The sequence below is a fragment of the Rhinatrema bivittatum genome, chromosome 2 (assembly GCF_901001135.1).
Source record: "Rhinatrema bivittatum chromosome 2, aRhiBiv1.1, whole genome shotgun sequence".
Classification (NCBI taxonomy): Eukaryota; Metazoa; Chordata; class Amphibia; order Gymnophiona; family Rhinatrematidae; genus Rhinatrema; species Rhinatrema bivittatum.
Genome location: NC_042616.1, coordinates 623,233,720 through 623,252,814, shown reverse-complemented (window position 1 = coordinate 623,252,814; position 19,095 = coordinate 623,233,720). Strand labels below are relative to the sequence as shown.

At 47.9% G+C, this 19,095-nt stretch overlaps 1 protein-coding gene across 2 annotated transcripts in view; it reads left to right on the top strand.

Annotated features, from left to right (window-relative positions):
- PRKDC (protein kinase, DNA-activated, catalytic subunit) overlaps nt 1-19,095 on the top strand; it is a 683,602-nt gene that overhangs the window by 444,507 nt on the left and 220,000 nt on the right. For both annotated transcript variants that reach the window (XM_029591248.1, XM_029591249.1), the window contains exons 54-56: nt 2,416-2,565; nt 17,767-17,940; nt 18,905-19,003. In XM_029591248.1, the coding sequence (XP_029447108.1) occupies nt 2,416-2,565; nt 17,767-17,940; nt 18,905-19,003 (423 nt within the window). The remainder of the gene's footprint in view (nt 1-2,415; nt 2,566-17,766; nt 17,941-18,904; nt 19,004-19,095) is intronic.

Below are 19,095 nucleotides of genomic sequence, written 5' to 3'. Positions count from 1 at the left end.
AAAACCCAATTGGTTATGTGTGCTTCCAGGAGAGGGTTGGGAAACACAGCCTTAAAGCATAATTACTAGAAAAAGCAAAATGTAAAACTTCATCTGGCAGGAAAAACAAAAATAATTATAACACTTGTTGATTTTGCTATCCAAAAGACTGCTGAGATAGTGACTTTTTTCTGCTTTTGTACTATTCTTAGACATCAGTCCTATAATGAAAGATGTATCATTCCACAGCTTCCATTTTCCTGCCTTTGCTGACATGACTAAAGTAGTCACAGTCAGAAAGAGGCAATAAAGAGAACTATGGTTTCAAACATCTATAAATACATCATAAAAAAGTACTAAAATAATTACTCTTTCAATATGTTCTACACTGGATCTCAACACAGTGTAATACATAGTGTGCAGTCTTCAGTCGTCCATCAGATTCAGGTAAAAAACTGTAGCTGGAGGGTTCAGTTACTATAAATCCTGGACTCCAAAAAAGCAAAAGAAAATAAATGAAAATATCCAAAACAAGTTAGCACATCTGACATGTTTTGGATAAGATATATCTTAACATTGATCCAGAGTTTCAGTGGTAATTACTTTATTCTTAAGTAATATTTGTATAAAGTGACCCTACATCAGAAGTGGCAAAAACATAATGTGAGGGTAGCGACCTCACAATGAGGGTACTTCAAGGGAACTTTAGGAGTAGACAAAAATGGAAACATTTGAAATTAGGAGGATCAAACACTTTGAAACACAAAGATTTAATAAGGATTTTGACTTTCTCACTCATAATTGGATATAGGTCTTTCTAACCATAAAATTTTACCATCTCATTACATCTGACATGTCCCACCCCTTTTCCTGCATCTGCAAGCAGCCTAAACGCCTCTACTGTTTAAACCCAGTGTAACTACACTATTATTCACTGACCTGATGGAGAGGATCATTTTTTAAAGCTAGTCACAGACTTGCTTTAAATTAAATTATTTATATTTCATCTGTCTAAATATCCTAGGTGAATTACAATAAGGCGTTCATAAAAATCTGACACCAGATATGACAAATGTGCATGTAAAGACTACATCTGGTCCATTTACAAAATGTATTAAGATAGTCCAAAAAAAAAACTTATCAGCTACAAGTTGTTTGTTTGACCCTTAATTCTGCACATCAGATAACAAAAGGCTTGAGAAAATAAGCAACATATATTAAAAGTGACTGAAGAATAGGGTTATTCCTTGAAACAGTAGATCTCCTGGGAGAAGCCACATTAGTTTTTGAATCTAATAACAGAGCTTAGTTGAATCCAAGTAAATCAAGATGCTGCTGTATCAATCCTTTCCAGGTGCATGTATGTACATTTAAGTTTGATTGTAGCTTAAGCAACTGAAGAGCTAAGTTAATAAAAAGACAATTTTAAAAAAGGGACAAAGATGCATGCTTTTTATTCCAAAAAAGTTTAAGAAATCCAAAAGCATAAAGGACAAAAAGACAGGAATAAGTTCAAAAGAAGAAGCAATAAAGCTGAAATTGATAATCTGAAGAAATTACTTAGTATTGCTATTTTAAAGTATACATTTTCAATAAGCCATCTAACTTGCAAAGAACTTGTGTATTCTTTAGCCCACACATCAGCCTGATCATCAGAGACAAACTACCTTCATACAGGCTGATTCAGTAATCTGCGTGGGAGAGCCGGCGCTCCAAGGCGAGCACCCGCTCTCCCAACGTGGGCCCAGGCCACTCTCCTGGGCGCGCGATTCAGTCTGCAAATGAGGGACTGTGCTAAATAAGGAGGCGCTAGGGACACAGCCATGGGTTCGGAACACGGACGCTGGAAAAATTGAGCGTCAGTTTTCCGGGCCGCAGGCAGATTTTTTTTTTTTTTTTTAAGATTTTTAATGTTTAATTTTTGGGGCCTCCAACTTAATATCGCTATGATATTAAGTCGGAGGATGTACAGAAAAGCATCTTTTTCTGCTTTTGCATGTTGAGCGCGCTATTAGTCTCGGGGGGGGGGGGGAGGTTGGATGCGCATTTTCCACGCGCTATTATTACCCCTTACGCACGTCCAAATGGGGGCTAACGGTGCGCTCGGCCTGAGCACACCATACTGAATCGGCCTGATAGTTTGTTTTGAAAATCTGTAGGTTATGTGAAAAAAATTACATGAGCATGTACATTTCTTAAAATTATATGTATGCATGTAGTTTTCTTCCTCAACCAACTTAACCCCCCCCCCCCCCCCCCCCCCCCGGGAACAGATTTTTTTTCCTGTGGCTATACGTATGTGCATATAGAAACTATGTGCAGGCTTTTAGCCAGCTGAATATCTATTTAGGTGGATTCAACCATTCTATCTGCAAGATCCCCAATTTTTATCTGCATAGTTCCTGACTTAGCTTTACAAAAATTTGTTTCTTGCAGGTTTATGACTATAGTCTTCTTTTTGCTACCAAAACTTCATGGGGTACTAAAAACCTGCTGTTTGGAGGTGGTGATGTGCCGTGCTGAGGAGATACCAGACCTTTACATCCAGCTGAAGAGTAAGGACTTCAACCAGATCATGAGCCACAGGTGTGTGTGAAGTAATTATGATATATTAATGTTCCTTGTTTTAAAGCATCCCATCTTTTCATTTACTGACATGTCTTTTATAAATCTGTCTCTAAATATAGAGATTCACTACAATGTGTAGTGACCCAAGTAGGTTCCCTGTGAGTGTTTCCTGCAGTCTCTGCCATCTCTTCAGGGAAGTAACCCTTTTTCTTGGGTTTTTTTTCTCCTTTCTTCCTCTTGGGTGCTTGATCTTTCTAACAAAGTTTAATAATAAATTTTAAAAAAGAGTAGTGGAAGTTCGAGAAGCGGAGCAGGGGCTGCTCAGTGGGCGGCAGGCCCGGGTGAGGGATCGCATGGAGGGCGGTGTATGATTGTCATTTTTCTTAGGACTGATCGCGGTTCTTCCTCCCTCACTTCCCACTATTGCCGATATCTGCCATGATTCTGCAGGAGTATGTGTCTTCCAATCAGTGCACCCATTGCCTCCCCGGAGGGGAGAAGTCTTCAGGCGACATCGCGGGGCAGTTATAAAGCAGCACAGTGCCAAGAGCCTGCAGCCAACCCGTTCCCCCTCAGTGCGAGAACGGTGGCCATTTTGGAGACAATTTGCACGGCTGAGGAGAGGGCAGTAGGGGAGGGGATCTCCTTCCAGCGCTCTCTCCTGCCGATTTAAGCTATGCTGAGGCCCAGGGAGTCATGGGGGACCCTTCTAGGGAAGATCACAATTCCCTGGAAGGGAATTTTGGAGGTCTCTGCTCTCAGGCATAAGAAGTCCAAAGGACCACTTAACAAAAGGCCCAGAAGGTAGGATAAGCCGATGGCTATTCGAATCCGGAGGGTTCAAGCCCCTGTGGTATGGGGGTAGCCCAGGTTTTCTCCTCGGAGGAGTCAGATCAAGGGAAGGGTCCTTGTGATAGCCCGCTACCTTTGAGTAGTACGGACCCAGGCAACGAGCCTGGCCAATTAACCTCCGTGGAGGGTGATGATCCTAAGGTGATCCACTTATTCTAGCATGAAGAATTAGCTCCTATGATTCTTCACGTCCTAGCGGCATTAGGTATTGCAGATTCACCAGCTGAGCCAAGCCCAGACACGTTGGATCCAGTCATGGCGGGCTTGCGGGGTCCTGCTAAGACCTTCCCTTTTCATACGATGGTGAAGCAGCTGATGCTCCTGACACAAGGCTCAAGGTCAGCAGGGAGATGGACAAGCTGTATCCTTTGCCTGAACACTCTTTGGGACTGTTGAAAGTTCCAAAAGTGGACTTGTCCGTTTCGGCGGTTATGAAGCAGACAACCATTCTGGTAGCAGGAGCAGTGGCTTTGAAAGATCTTCAGGATCGAAAGCTGGAAGGGCACCTCAAAGATTTTTGAAGTCTCTACCCTAGGCATTCAAGCTGCAGTCTGCAGCATTTATATGCTCCGGACAAACCTATAATGGGTGCAACAGTTGCATAGTGCCAAGGATCTCGCACCCCAGGAGGTGAAGCATGCAGAATGTTTAGAAGTGGCAGTCACTTATGAGGCTGATGCCCTGTTGGATCTTCTTCGCACTTCTTCCAGGACAATGGTATCTGCGGTCTCAGCTAGGAGACTCTGGTGGCTGTGCAATTGGGTGGCGGACGTTTTGTCAAAGGCACAGCTCGGAGCACTCCCCTTTAACAGCAAGCTTCTCTTTGGGGAGGACCTGGAACAGCTGATAAAGCAGCTTGGAGATGACAAAGTGCATAAGCTTTCAGAGGACAAGCCGAAAGGACAGAGAGGCTTTTTGCTGGTTCACTCTCGTTTTCGTGGCCAAAGGCGTTTCCATCAGAGCAGAGCTCCAGGTGCAAGCCAGATACAGTCCTCTGGAAGGTCTCCATCTTGGTCCCAATCTTTTCATGGATGCAGTGCGAACCGAGATGACTCCGGCCAGGGGCCTAATGAGGTGTGGCCGGCCCACTCCTCTGTTCCGGTCATTGGGGGTCAGCTGACTCTCTTTTACGAGGAGTTGTATCATCTGCAAATTTGATAACCTCACTCCTCGTATTCCTTTCCAGATCGTCTATATAAATAAAAATGTAAATGTTTGTTTGTTCAAAATCTTAAATCTCCGAAAGTTCTTCACAGATTGCTTTGAAATTGACACAACGTTGCATTCGAATATGCGCGTGTTTTTATATACCTATATTATATAGATGTCACACCTGTGACAGGTAAAAATGTTTTTTTGGAAAAACAGCGCCATCTGTTGGACGTAAAAGCAACACACACTATCTGCAATATAAATGGGCTCTGACCGACGGACCGCAAATGCGCAGTAGAGAGCAGCTCTACCGCGCATGTGCGGACCATAGAGCTCTGCGCTACGTGCTGGGTGTCACAGAAGGGAGGAGGGAAGGGCAGACGAGTCGCCACTCCGAGAAACGGCTCAGCCCATTCCTCCGCTGCTGGGGAAGGGGGGAGGGAGTTGGGACTGCCGGACAGTTACACAAGGAGGAGGAAAGAGTAGAAGAGTTGCCGAGCCAGTCCGTCCACCGCCGGGGAAGGGGGGAGGGAGTTGGGATGGCCGGAGCAGAGCAAATGCGCATTGTGAAATTAAACCAGACTCAGCCACGGCAACGCGTGGCCGGGTACAGCTAGTTTATATTGAAAAGCACCGGTCCAAGTACAGATCCCTGAGGCACTCCAGTGTTTACCCTTTTCCATTGAGAAAATTGACCATTTAATCCTACTCTGTTTCCTGTCTTTTAACCAGTTTGCAATCCACGAAAGGACATCGCCTCCTATCCCATGACTTTTTAGTTTTCTTAGAAGCCTCTCATGAGGGACTTTGTCAAACGCCTTCTGAAAATCCAATTCCCTGTACGTTGCCGGATCAGTCCAGACTCCTGGGTTTGGCCCCCTCTCTAGCAGATGGACACAGAAATTTACAAACAAAAACTCCGCCTGTATCTAGGCTGGTGCCACCTACAGTCCGGCAGTATTCTTCTGTCTCCTAGCAGGTGGAGAGGGTGCCAAACCTACAGTCTGTGCTGAGGCCTAGATTTAGTTGGTAGTTAGTGTGTAAAAAAAAAAAAAGGGAAGAGAAAGCAGTTTGAGAGTAGGAAGCTGACAGATTGGGGTTCGGACCGCAGAGGCTTGCCTGCTGGTCACCGAGCCTGCCTCCCAGAGGGTAGTGAGGTCCTGAGGGGACAATCCCCTCTGGTTGAGGCCGCTGTTACGTGGGGGAGCTCCAATGCAGCGTCTATCAGGGCTGGGGGTAACATCGGGGTACCCGGTTCCCTCCCCCCAGCTGGACCCGGACCTGATTTACCGGTAACTCTGTGTGTTTAAAAAAAAAAAAAAAAAATGGTACTGCCTGTTTTCTTCTTTTGTCTGTGCCTCGTCTCTCCTGTCCTGTTCCTGTGAGGGGGGAGGTAGAGGACCGCCGTCGCCGGGGAGATCTTTTCTTTTTTGTACTTTGCCTACCCTTTTCTCCTCGTCGGGGCTGCGATGCCGCAGAGAGCTGCATGTCAGGCCTGCGGGTCCGCGGCCACACGGCTGTCAAGGGACAGCCTGTGTTCGTCATGCGTTTCCGGCGGGGAGGGGGGGTCCGCAACGCCGGCAGGGTCCCGGGGCAGCAGGCAGGTACGCGCTGGTCCCGAGGTCGGCAGGCCGGCAATTAGTGCCGGGCTGGCTTCGGGGACGCCGGGTCCCGGTGCCATTTTGTTTTCCTCGCCGGCGTTTTCGGCGGGAACAGCGGCCATTTTAGGTCCGAGGGAAGCCGCGGCAGGCACGTTGCCGGCGTGTGAGGGGGAGGACGACCCTCCGCCGAGGTTATCCCCACAGCGGGGGGGGGGGGGTTCCCAAGGGGGACAGTCGCGCTTCTGCCATGGGGGCATTCTCTCCACATCCCTCTGAGGGGAAGGAAGAAGAGGCCTCGGACTCGTCCTTTGGGTCCGCGTTTGGGCCTTCAAGGCCCATAGAGGATTACAGTTAGGGGAGAACTGGTAATTTTACTTAAGGGAACGTAGGTGGATAGGTTTATGTACTATAGATTTATTTTAAATGTTTAAGTATTTTAAAAAATGTTTTTATTGTTTTATTTTATTATAATTTTAAATTAATGTTATTGAAAGAATGCAAAATTTAGATAAGTTGTCTATTTTTATTTTATATTGAATTTGCTACTGCAGATTCCATGTTTGTAAACCGCCTTGATATGTATTTGAAAGTCGGTATATAAAGTTGAACAAATAAATAAATAAATAGATGGACCAAGAAGAGGGCATGGGAGACCTCCACTCTGGATTCGGGACCTCGGGCGGAGAAAAGGTCCAAGCCAGGTCCGGGGTCGGAGGGCCAGAGTAGGGCTCGACCACTCCGGTCCTCGGTTTCCAGGGGGGAGCCGGAATCGACCACGGACACGGATGAGCCGGAGAACCAGTCCCGGGATACAGAGCTTCCGTCCCAGCCCCCGAGGGGGGGTGATGGGGACGGAGACCAAGGGGCCCTCGGGTTCCCGAGGGGCCCATGCTACGGAGGGGGATGACCCGAAGGTGATCCGTTGGTTTCGTAAGGAGGAGCTGGGACCTCTTATCCCGGAAATTCTGGGGAAATTAGGGATCCAGGTGCCGCAGGAGGAGTCCCGGCTCGGAGTAACGGACCCGGTCGTTTTGGGTCTCCGGGGGCCTCCTTCAGCCTTCCCTTTGCATTTTTCTAACTCGGATTTGCTATTTAAGGAATGGGACACTCCGGATTTGGGGCTGAAGGTGGCGAAGGCATTGGATAAACTCTATCCCTTACCGGAGGACACCCTGGACATGCTGCGCATGCCGAAGATAGACTCGGCAGTAGCGGCGCTCACAAAGAAAACCACCATTCCGGTCACCGGAGGTACTGCTCTTAAGGATTTGCAAGACAGGAAGCTGGAGGTGCAGCTGAAAAGGATTTTCAAAGTCTCCGCATTGGGAATTCGTGCGGCGATTTGTAGTAATTTCTCCCTTCGGGCAGGTCTCCACTGGGCACAGCAGCTCTTGGCCAATGAGTCTCTGATGTCGGAAGAAGCACGCCAATCGAGTTGCTTGGAGGCGGTGATCGCTTATAGTGCGGATGCCTTCTATGATCTTCTTCACACTTTGGCCAAGACGATGGTTTAGGCGGTGGCCGCGCGGAGGCTGTTGTGGTTACGACATTGGTCGGCGGACGTAACTTCTAAAGCACGGCTAGGTTCCTTGCCCTTCAAGGGGAGACTGTTGTTTGGTAAAGAATTGGAAGATTTGATTGAATGCCTGGGGGAGAATAAGGTTCACCGTTTACTGGAGGAGAGGCCGCGGTCTTGGGGGGCTGGCCCTTCCAGGTCGCGTTTTCGCGGTAGTCGCCGGCCTTGAGGCTCCCGGGGATCCGTTTCTTCTTTTCGTCACAGTGCACAGCGTCAACAATCTTATTCGCATTCCTTTCGCGGGCGCCGTTTCGGTCGTTCGGGCGCCGGTCAGCCTGTGCAGGGGGGCAAACCTGCACAATGATGGGCGGCTGGTCCATTCCTCCGTTCCCAGAATTGGGGGGCATCTCGGCCATTTTTACGAGGAATGGACCAGGATCACAGACTAGTGGGTCCTAGATGTGATAAGACACGATTACGAGTTAGATTTTTTACACCGGCCGTTTCCGTTTTTTCTGGTATCCCCTTGCGGGTTCTCAGCGAAGCAACGGGCGAGATGGACCACACTAGATCATCTCAGGGAGCTCGGCGCGATCGTTCCCGTTCCGGTCAACGAACTTCGCAGGGGCCGGTATTCCATTTACTTCATAGTACCAAAGAAGGAAGGAACGTTTCGGCCCATCCTGGACCTGAAGGGGGTCAATAAATGTCTGCGGGTTCCTCGGTTTCGAATGGAAACTTTACGGGGGAGTTTCTGGCCTCCCTGGACCTCATGGAGGCGTATCTCCACATCGGCATTCGGGCAGAGCATCAAAAGTTCCTTCGGTTTGCAGTGCTGGGGCAGCATTTTCAATTCCAGGCTCTCCCGTTCGGTCTGGCCACAGCGCCTCGAACGTTCACCAAGATTATGGTGGTAGTGGCAGCGCACCTCCGGAGGGAAGGTCTGTTGGGGCACCCGTATTTGGATGATTGGTTAATCCATGCCAAGTTGGAGACGCTCTGCCGAGCAGCGATCCAGCGGGTTCTCCAATTGTTGGACAAGCTTGGTTGGATAGTCAATGTCTCCAAGACTCAGTTGATGCCATCGCAGTCCCTGGAGTTTTTGGGAGCGTTGTTCGACACGCGTCAGGAAACGGTTTCTCTTACACAAAACCGAATGTTCACATTGCAAGCGCGCGTTCGCAGATTGTTATCCAAGCAGGTGCCCATTGTCTGGGACTATTTGCAGGTGTTGGGGTCCATGACATCAACACTGGAATTGGTACCTTTGGCGTTCACTCATATGCGGCCCTTACAGTCAGCGTTGCTCTCCCGATGGAACCCGGTCTCGGAAGAATTTCATCTGCCCCTGCCCCTGTCTCTGTCAGCCAGGGACAGCTTGGATTGGTGGTTGTGTCCAGCCAACTTGAGTCGCGGGGTTCCTTTAGAGATCCCGTCTTGGATGGTCATTACCACAGATGCCAGTCTGCTCGGCTGGGGAGCGGTGTGCTTACGGCGTTCAATACAGGGGCAGTGGTCGCCTCAGGAAGCGTCGTGGTCCATAAATCGTCTGGAAACCAGAGCGGTTCGGCTGGCTCTTCTGGAGTTCCTACCACTCATTCGCGGCAGGGCAGTCAGAGTGTTGTCCGACAATGCGACCACGGTGGCATACATCAACCGACAAGGGGGAACCAAGAGTCAGGCTGTAGTGTCCGAAGCTCGTCTCATGTTCGCCTGGGCGGAGCATCATCTCAGTTGTCTCGCAGCCTTCCACTTAGCCGGGGTAGACAATGTTCAGGCCGATTTCTTGAGCCGAAATTGGCTGGATCCAGGAGAGTGGGAGCTAGCGGAGGATGCCTTCCGGCTCATTTGTGCTCTGTGGGGCACACCTGCGATCGATTTGATGGCAACCTTCCGCAATGCGAAAGCGCCTCGGTTTTTTGCTCGAAGGCGGGAGACGGCAGCAGAGGGAGTAGATACTCTGGCTCTTTCATGGCCGACGGACGTACTACTCTGTGTTTTCTCCATGGCCACTCATAGGAAAGGTGTTGCGGCGGATCGAGGCACACTCGGACATTGTTCTGGTGGTGCCCGAGTGGCCACGGCACCCATGGTTCGCAGACCTCCTGAACCTAGCGGTAGAGGAGCCTCTCCGTTTCCTGTATGTTCCGGACCTTCTGCAACAAGGACCCGTGTGTTTCGACCAGGTCGATCGCTTTTGTCTAGCAGCCTGGCTTTTGAGAGGCAAAGGCTGAGATCTAAGGGCTACGCGGAACCGGTGGTCACTACTCTATTATGCTCCCGGAAGACGTCTACTTCCTTATCTTATGTTAGGGTCTGGAAGTTGTTTGAATCGTGGTGTCTGGACCGGGATGTGGTTCCTACGCGAGCGACTGTGCCGGATATCCTTCTGTTCCTGCAGGACGGTTTGTCTAAGGGTCTTTCATGTAGTTCCTTGCAGGTTCAGGTGGCGGCGCTGGGTTCCTTACGTGGTTTGATTCAGAGGAAACCAGTGGCGGCTCATCCTGATGTAGTGCGTTTCCTGCGAGGGGCGAAACATCTGCGGCCTCCGATTCGTCAGCCTTGTCCGTCCTGGAATTTGAATCTTGTTCTTCGGGCCTTGTGTGGCGCTCTGTTCGAGCCTATTCGCAAAACCACCTTGAAGGATTTGACACTGAAGGTAGTGTTCTTAGTGGCCATTGTTTCGGCGCGTCTGATTTCCAAGCTTCAAGCTTTGTCGTGCAGGGAGCCCTTTTTGAGGATATCGGAGTCAGGGGTATCCTTGCGTACGGTTCCATCCTTCTTACCCAAGGTGGTTTCTTCTTTCTATGTCAACCAGTCGGTTGAGTTACTGTCGTTCTTGCAACTCGATGATTCGGATCCTTTGGCTAAGGACCTCCATAAATTGGATGTGCGGCACGTCCTGTTACGTTATATGGAGGTAACTAATGCGTTTTCGGGTTTCCGATCATCTGTTCATGCTCTGGAGTGGTCCTCGAAGGGTCAATGCGGCGTCCAAGACTACCATTGCGCGATGGTTGAAAGAGGCCATCAATTCGGCGTATATGTTGCAGGGTCGGTCCCTGCCCTTGGGGCTGCTTGCCCATTCTACTCGCTCTCAGGCCATTTCTTAGGCGGAATGTCAACATATCTCGGCGGAAGAGATTTGCAGGGCGGGCACTTGGAAATCTTTGCATACTTTTTCCCGGCACTACCGTTTGGATGTCAAGGCTCCTGGTGCAGGAGGGTTTGGAGAAGGTGTGCTTAGAGCGGGCCTCTCCGGATCCCATCCCAGGTGAAGTGCGTTTGGGTACATCCCAGGAGTCTGGACTGATCCGGGTACGTACAGGGAAAAGCAAATTAGGTTCTTACCTTTGATAATTTTCGTTCCTGTAGTACCACGGATCAGTCCAGAGCCCCACCCGGATAAGTGCTACTATCGGGAGAGGCCATAGTGTACGTGCTGCTGCCTGTTTGATATTTTGCTCCTTTTCTGTCTGTTATCAATATCTCGGGTTCGTTTTCCCAGTTGGGCGTTGAGAACTGGTAATGAGGATTCTGTTGGACTGGTGGTGTTGGTCCTGGTTAGAAGGTTCGTTAGCCAGTTTGATTTGTGATTTTCCTGCTCTGACATTAAGTAATACTGCCGGACTGTAGGTGGCACCAGCCTAGATATAGGCGGAGTTTTTGTTTGTAAACTTCTGTCTCCATCTGCTAGAGGGGGGGCCAAACCCAGGAGTCTGGACTGATCCGTGGTACTATAGGAACGCAAATTATCAAAGGTAAGAACCTAATTTTCTTATACACTACATCTACTGCTTCACCTTTAACCACATGTTTATTAACCCCTTCAAAAAAATGAAGCAGATTTGTTAGGCAAGACTTCCCTTGGGTAAATCCATGATGACTGTGTTCCATTAAACCATGTCCTTCTATATGCTCTACGATTTTGATCTTGAGAATAGTTTCCACTATTTTTCCCAGCACTGAAGTCAAGCTCACTGGTCTATAGTTACCTGGATCGCCCCTGGAGCCTTTTTTAAATATTGGGGTTACATTGGCTACCCTCCAGTCTTCAAGTACAATGGATGATTTTAATGATAGGTTACAAATTTTAACTAATAGATCAGAAATTTAATTTTTGAGTTCCTTCAGGACCCTAGGATACATACCCATCCGGTCCAGGTGATTTGCTACTCTTTAGTTTGTCAGTCTGGCCTACTACATTTTCCAGGTTCACAGTGATTTTGTTCAGTTCGTCTGACTCATCACCCCTGAAAACCATCTCCGGAACTGGTATCTCCCCAACATCCTCATTAGTAAACACGGAAGCAAAGAATTAATTTAGTCTTTCTGCAATGGCCTTATCTTCCCTAAGAGCCCCTTTAACCCCTCAGTCATCTAATGGTCCAACTAACTCCCTCACAGGTTTCTTGCTTCGGATATATTTAAAGTTTTTATTATGAGTTTTTGCCTCTATGGCCAACTTCTTTTCAAATTCTCTTTTCGCCTGTCTTATCAATGTTTCACACTTAACTTGACAGTGCTTCCCTTCTCCCTCTCCCCCTCTCCCCTCCGTGCCCGGGAAATCCAGACCTTGTTTTTCCACAGAGTTTGTGCTGTTAATGCACAAATCATATCTAGCTAGTTTGCAGGAACAGGATGACCCTTCGCCAGGTCCTTCCCCAGCCAAGATCCCTCGGATGCCTGCTCCACAGCCCCCTCCCGTTCCGGATGTGCAATGCTCGGTTAGGGTCAGGGTGGTGCTGGGCCCTTCAGCCCCCCCGGACCCCCCACAGCCAGCTGCGGTCTCTGATCCAGACTTTCTCCTGGGTTCTCCGCTCGAGGGTGACGACCCGCGTGTTCTCCATTTGTTCCAAAGGGAAGAGCTGGATCCCCTCATTCCCTTTATTTTACAGGAACTGGGAATTGATGTGCCACCTGACAATACTGTTTCAGCCGCTTTACCAGCTAACGTGGACCCAGTCCTGACAGGAATTAGGGCTCCTCCACGTACGTTCCCGTTCCATCCTATGCACAAGCTGCTGCTTCTTCGGGAATGGGAGTCCCTGAAGCGGGGCTCCGAGTAGGGAGAGCAATGGACAAGCTCTATCCCCTCCCTGATGAATTCCTGGACATGCTTAAAGTTCCCAAGGTGGATTCTTCAGTCTCCGCTGTCACCAAGCACACCACCACCCCAGTGGTGGGAGCCACAGCTTTGAAAGATGTTCAGGACCGCAAACTTGAGCTTTATCTCAAGCACATCTTTGAAGTCTTGGCCTTAGGAGTCCGGGCGACAATCTGCAGCATTCTCATGCAGTGGGCAAGCCTCAGGTGGGTTCGACAATTGCTCAGCACCCAGGACCCTCCCGTCTGCAGAGGCAGAGCAGGCGGAAAGGCTAGAGGCTGCAGTGGCATATGGGTCTGATGCCCTTTACAATTTGCTCCGAGTGCAGGCCAAGGCTCTGGTTTCTGCGGTGTCAGCCAGACACCTCCTCTCTCTCCGCAATTGGGTGGCAGATTCCTCTTCCAAGTCCTATTTGGGCACACTTCCTTTCAAGGGTAAGTTGCTTTTTGGTGAGGACCTTGAACAGCTTATTAAATCCTTGGGAGACAACAAGGTTCATACGCTGCCAAAGGACCGCCCGAAATTGTCCAAGTCTTTCTTCCCTTCGCGCTCTCATTTCCGGGGGCAATGGTGGTATAATAGCAGAGTGCGGGGATCTTTTCCGAGAGGTACCTCCTCCAGATCCCAGTCCTGGTCTCATTTCTTTTGTGGCCACCGTCCCTTCCGGGATGGCAACCAACAGCATTCTACCTCCAAGTCCTCGCCCCAGTGAGATGCGGCCGGCCCATTCCTCCGTTCCAAACTTAGGTGGAAGGCTGTCCCTGTTTCTCGAGGAATGGGTCAAGATTGGTACGGATCAGTGGGTCCTAATTTACTCGGGACCTACCGGACCTTCACATAATTTCTCCCTGCAGCAGCCGGAAGCGGTCAGCAGTCGACCAGACCTTTGGCAGGCTACAAGCGCTCGGTACCATAGTTCCAGTCCCGGTGGAGGAACAAGGGTTCGGCCAGTATTCCATCTACTTCGTTGTTCCCAAAAAGGACGGGTCCTTCTGGCCGATCTTGGATCTCAAGAGAGTCAACCGGGCTCTCAGGGTTCCTCATTTTCAAATGGAGACCCTGAGGGCTGTGATTGCGGTGGTTCGCACAGGAGAATTTATGGCCTCGCTCAACTTATCGGAGGCTTATCAGCACATACCGATACACCATGACCATCAGACGTATCTCAGGTTGAATATTCTGGGACAACACTTCCAGTTCCAGGCGCTCCCGTTCGGCCTCACCACAGTGCCACGCACTTTTACCAAGGTCATGGTGGTAGTGGCGGCCTCTCTCCGTCGGGAAGGAGTTCTGGTCCACCCTTACCTGGACGATTGGCTCATTCGGGCCAAGTCGGAGACTCTCTGCAGGGTGACGGTTGACAGTCTTGGCCTTCCTGACCTCACTCGGGTGGATAATCAAGAACAGTCTACAGCCATCCCAGATCCTGGAATTTCTGGGAGCACGATTTGGAACCAGAGTCGGAAAGGTGTTCCTCCCAGACGCTCTGGCACTGAAACTCGTGGAGCAAGTGTGCAATTTTCTCTCCGCTCTCTACCCACAGCCTGGGATTACCTTCAGGTCCTGGGGTCCATGGCATCCACTATCGATCTGGTTCCTTGGGCTTTTGCGCATATGCGTCCGTTACAGAAAGCTTTGCTGTCCCGCTGGAAGCCGTTGTCGGAGCAGTTTCGGACGGTCCTGCTGCTTTCAGACTCTACTATCGCAGACATGCAATGGTGGCTCTCGCTCGCTCACCTCCTGAAGGGAATGCCCTTACAGACTCCTCAATGGATCATTGTGACGACAGATGCCAGTCTATCCGGCTGGGGTGCAGTTTGTCAGACTCAGGCCCCGCAGGGACGCTGGTCCCCAGCTCAATCCCGCTGGCACATCAATCACCTGGAGGCCCGAGCGGTTTGCCTGGCACTCAAGGTCTTTCTCCCTCTGATCCGTCGCAAGGCGGTTTGGGTGCTTTCGGACAATGCCGACACAGTAGCCTATATCAATCGGCAGGGGGGGCACCAGAAGTCTCCTGGTGGCTCTGGAAGCTCCTTGCCTGGGCGGAATGGCACTTGGATCGTCTGGCAGCTTCTCACATTGCGAGGAAGGAGAATGTTCAAGCCAACTTCCTCAGGTCTAGATCCCGGAGAATGGGAATTGTCTGATGGAGCAATGGATCTCATTGTCCGCAGGTGGGGTCTCTCCCACATCGACCTGATGGCTACTATGAACACTGCAAAAGCCCATAGATTCTTCAACCGCAGATGGGAACACTGCTCCGAAGGAGTGGATACCCTGGTCCTTCCATGGCCTCACGACGTTCTCCTGTACATGTTTCTCCCTTGGCCTCTGGTGGGAAAAGTACTCAGAAGAATAGAACTTCATCGGGGTCCCATCATTCTTGTGGCACCCGAGTGGCCCCACAGACCGTGGTAGGCGGATCTGGTGAACCTTGCAACAGATGGTCCTCTTCGCTTCGGCCACCTTCCACGTCCTCTCCGGCAGGGTCCCGTAGTTTTCAACCAGGCAGATCGCTTCTGTCTAGCGGCCTGGCTTTTGAATGGAGGTGACTAAGAAAGAAAGGATATAAAGAAGAAGTTATATGCACCCTGTTGCGGGCCCGTAAGCCTTCCACATCTCTTGCTTACGTTCAGGTTTGGAGAGTTTTTGAAAATGTGTGTGCCGAGTTCGGAGTGCCGGTGCACAAGGCTTCGGTATCCCAGGTCATTTCCTTTCTCCAAAATGGCCTTTCCAAAGGTTTGTCTTTCATCTCCTTAAGGGTGCAGATTTCCGCCCTTGGGTCCCTCTTGGGTAGCATCGATGGTTGCGCTTTGGCGGCTCATCCGGATGTCGTTTGTTTCCTCAAGGGTGCAAAGCATTTGAATCCGCCCATCCGGGCTGCCTGTCCCTCATGGAGTCTTAACCTGGTGCTTAGGGTCCTTTTGTGAGGCTCACTTTGAACCCCTTAGGCGGGCCACGCTTAAGGATCTAACTCTTAAGGCAGGTTTTTCTCGTCTCTATTTGCTCCACCAGGAAGGTTTCGGAGCTTGAAGCCTTGCCCTGTAGGGAACCTTTTCTCCATTTTTCGGATTCCGGGGTCTCACTCAAGACGGTTCCATCATTCTTGCCGAAGGTTGTGTCTTCCTTTCACCTCAATCAGTCGTTGTTCCCGGCTTTTTCTTCCGAAGAAATTGCAGACCAGTCTGGTGGTGACCTCCGGCGCCTGGATGTCAAACGAGTTTTACTGCAATATCTCCAGGTTACAAATGAGTTTCGAGTCTCGATCATCTATTTCTTATGGAGTGGTCCAAATAGGGGAAACAAGGCTTCTAAGGCTACGATTGCTTGCTGGTTAAAGGAGGCAATTGCATTGGCGTATATCTGTCGGGGCCGGAAGGTTCTGGAGGGCTTGAAGGCCCACGCGTTGCGATCTTAGGCTACTTCTTGGGTGGAGAGTCAGTCGGTCTCTCCACAGGAAATATGCAGAGCAGCTACTTGGAAGTCTCTGCATACTTTTGCTCGTCATTATCGCCTCGATGTGCAGGCGCCAGTTTTTGGCTCCTTCGAGCGGCAGGTGCTTCGAGCGGGACTGTCTCGGTTAGGGCAGCTTTGCTACATCCCACGGTCTGGATTGATCCAGGTACGTTCAGGGAAAGGAAAATTGGTTCTTACCTGCTAATTTTCGTTCCTGTAGTACCACTGATAAGTCCAGACTTCCTCCCATGTACTGTCTGTTACGTCCGCTCGAAGTTCTTTTCTTTCCAGTTTATTGGATATCTCGACTTCCTATCATAACTTTAAGGCACCGGAAGCATCTACTAGATGAATGTGGATATATATGCAACAGCAGTTAAATACAGAGTTTTGAATTGTTCAGTTTATCAGTTGTTTATTGCTTGCTTGCTTGATTCAGTTTATCAGTTGTTTATTGCTAGTTATCTTTATCTGTTTTGAAAACATTTATACTGAAGGGATGCAGGGTAGGCTCTGTCCTGATGTAAGATACCCTTTCAGTTTTTGTCTGTCTCCATCTGCTGGACAGGAGGCTCAACCCATGGTCTGGACTGATCCGTGGTACTACAGGAACGAAAATTAGCAGGTAAGAACCAATTTTTCTATAACATAGTCCTGCTACACAAACAATAATGCAGTTATGCAGAGTTGCTAGGCAATATAACTGCAGGACAACACACACATCAAGTGCAGCTTGTCTCACACTACATACAGCATCAAAAGCAGCACAACCACTCAGTTCACTGAGAAAGTTCCCGTGCACAGTAACCAGAAACAGAAAATGATATAATATCCATACAATCCCACCAAAGCTCCAAAAATGAAACAAAAGGAAGACATACAGTAATTCACAAGAATAAAACCGTTTTCCTGTTTCCATTGTATGTTTGCCTTGTAATTTATAGTTGAAGCGTTACATTTGTGTGATTGTTTTGTTGTGAGGTTGTGCTGGCTTTATTTCTATGTGGTGTTAACAAACGACTTTGATATCAATTAGAGTGTTAGGTTCTGCAAATAATATATGTTGGGTATTTACTCATTGACAATTTCTCTTTCATGTTGATGCTAGTTTCTGTTCCCTTGATTACCTCCAAAAGACTAAAAATTACCTGATTAATATTATGTTTCTCTGCTTCTCTTGTGTGCACAGCTATGGACAATATAGAGGAGGAGTGTAATGTTTTGATGGTGTGGAACATATTACATTTAGTATTGCATCACTGACTTTTTCTGTACATATTTTTAGCTGTGTTCATTGTACAGTATCGCAAATGCTTGTCTTCTAGTCAGCTGGACTAGGGCAGCCTCTTTCCCTCCTGTCTGTGCTGCAGTATAAACTTTATATAAATTTAAAAAGTGGCAGCAGAAAAGATGATCAATTTTTTATGAATATTTCTGGGTTCAAGTTGCTTTTTAATTCAAAAGGATATATTGCATATATTAAAATTTTGAGGAAGAAAACATAAATCCATTCATTACTTGATTTTTCTTTTAAGGGATGATGACAGGCAGAAGGTTTGTCTTGATATAATATACAAGATGTTGCCTAAACTTAAACCAGAAGAACTGCTAGAACTTCTGAAATCAGTAACAACATTTAGCAATCATCCATCACCAGTATGCCGGGAACGAATGTATGACATCTTAATGTGGATTTATGACAACTACAGGTATAGTAGTGTGAGTTATAGCTGTTGCTCCTGAAAAGGACAAAAGCAAATATGCAGAAATACTCATCAGGACTCTGTACAACTAATTTCCAGTAGCTGTTTCAGTCCTGGAGAAAAGTAGATACTGATCAGATTGTGATAGTTCTTAATATTGGTCCAATAAAAACTATCCAGACATAATGATGTGTATGAACTTCTGAAACTACATTCACACTATTCCTGATAACACACTCAGTTCAATCTCTTTTCAAACATATGCATGCTGGATTCTTCTGCCTCTAATTTATAGCCTTTTTTTTTTTTTTTTTTCTGTTCTCTCTCGTCTGGACACAAGCAATAATAACTAATGAAGGAGAAATGGAATATAAGCGCATTCTTAATTATAACATTGTACTTCTGTGTTAGGAATCAGAACTCATTTACAAGTTGTAAAATGAATTTAAGAAAGATGAAAATGTGCTGAACTCTAGTGATAGGGTTTCACTACTGATAGGAACCTAAAGCAGTGTTTCCTAGCCCTTTCCTGGAGGCACACCTATCCATTCACATTTTCAGATTGCCAGAATTAATATGCATGAGAGAGTTTTGCATGCACTGGATTTGCAATGTATGCAAATTTATCACATGCATATTCATTATAGATATCTTCAAAACCCAACTGGTTAGTTGTGCCTGCTGGAACAGGTTAGGAAACACTGGCCTAAAGCACTGCTTTTAAGCACTCTCTCAATTAGTCTCCAAGGAATCCCTACAAAATATTTTCTTTAACCTATTGATATCATGAACATGCTGCTGTTAAAGCAGAAGTGCCCTAAGCATTACTAAAAGTAAGTAAATAAATCCTTCTCAGTACTAATGTAATTGAGTATTGTCTTTGGGGCACATTGAATTCTAGACATAACATTTATCTGTCTGCTGAGCATGTCATTTCTAACAGGTTATCTGTTTTCTTTCTTTGTCTCAGAGATTCAGAAAGCCAAAAAGATAATGATTCCCAAGAAGTATTCAAGCTTGCAAATGATGTATTACTTCAAGGATTGATTGATGAAAACACTGGTCTACAGTATGTATAATAAGATTTTATTATGCGTTTTTGCCTCTACGGCCAACTTCATTTCCAATTCTCTCTTAGCCTGTTTTGTACTAAGCATATAT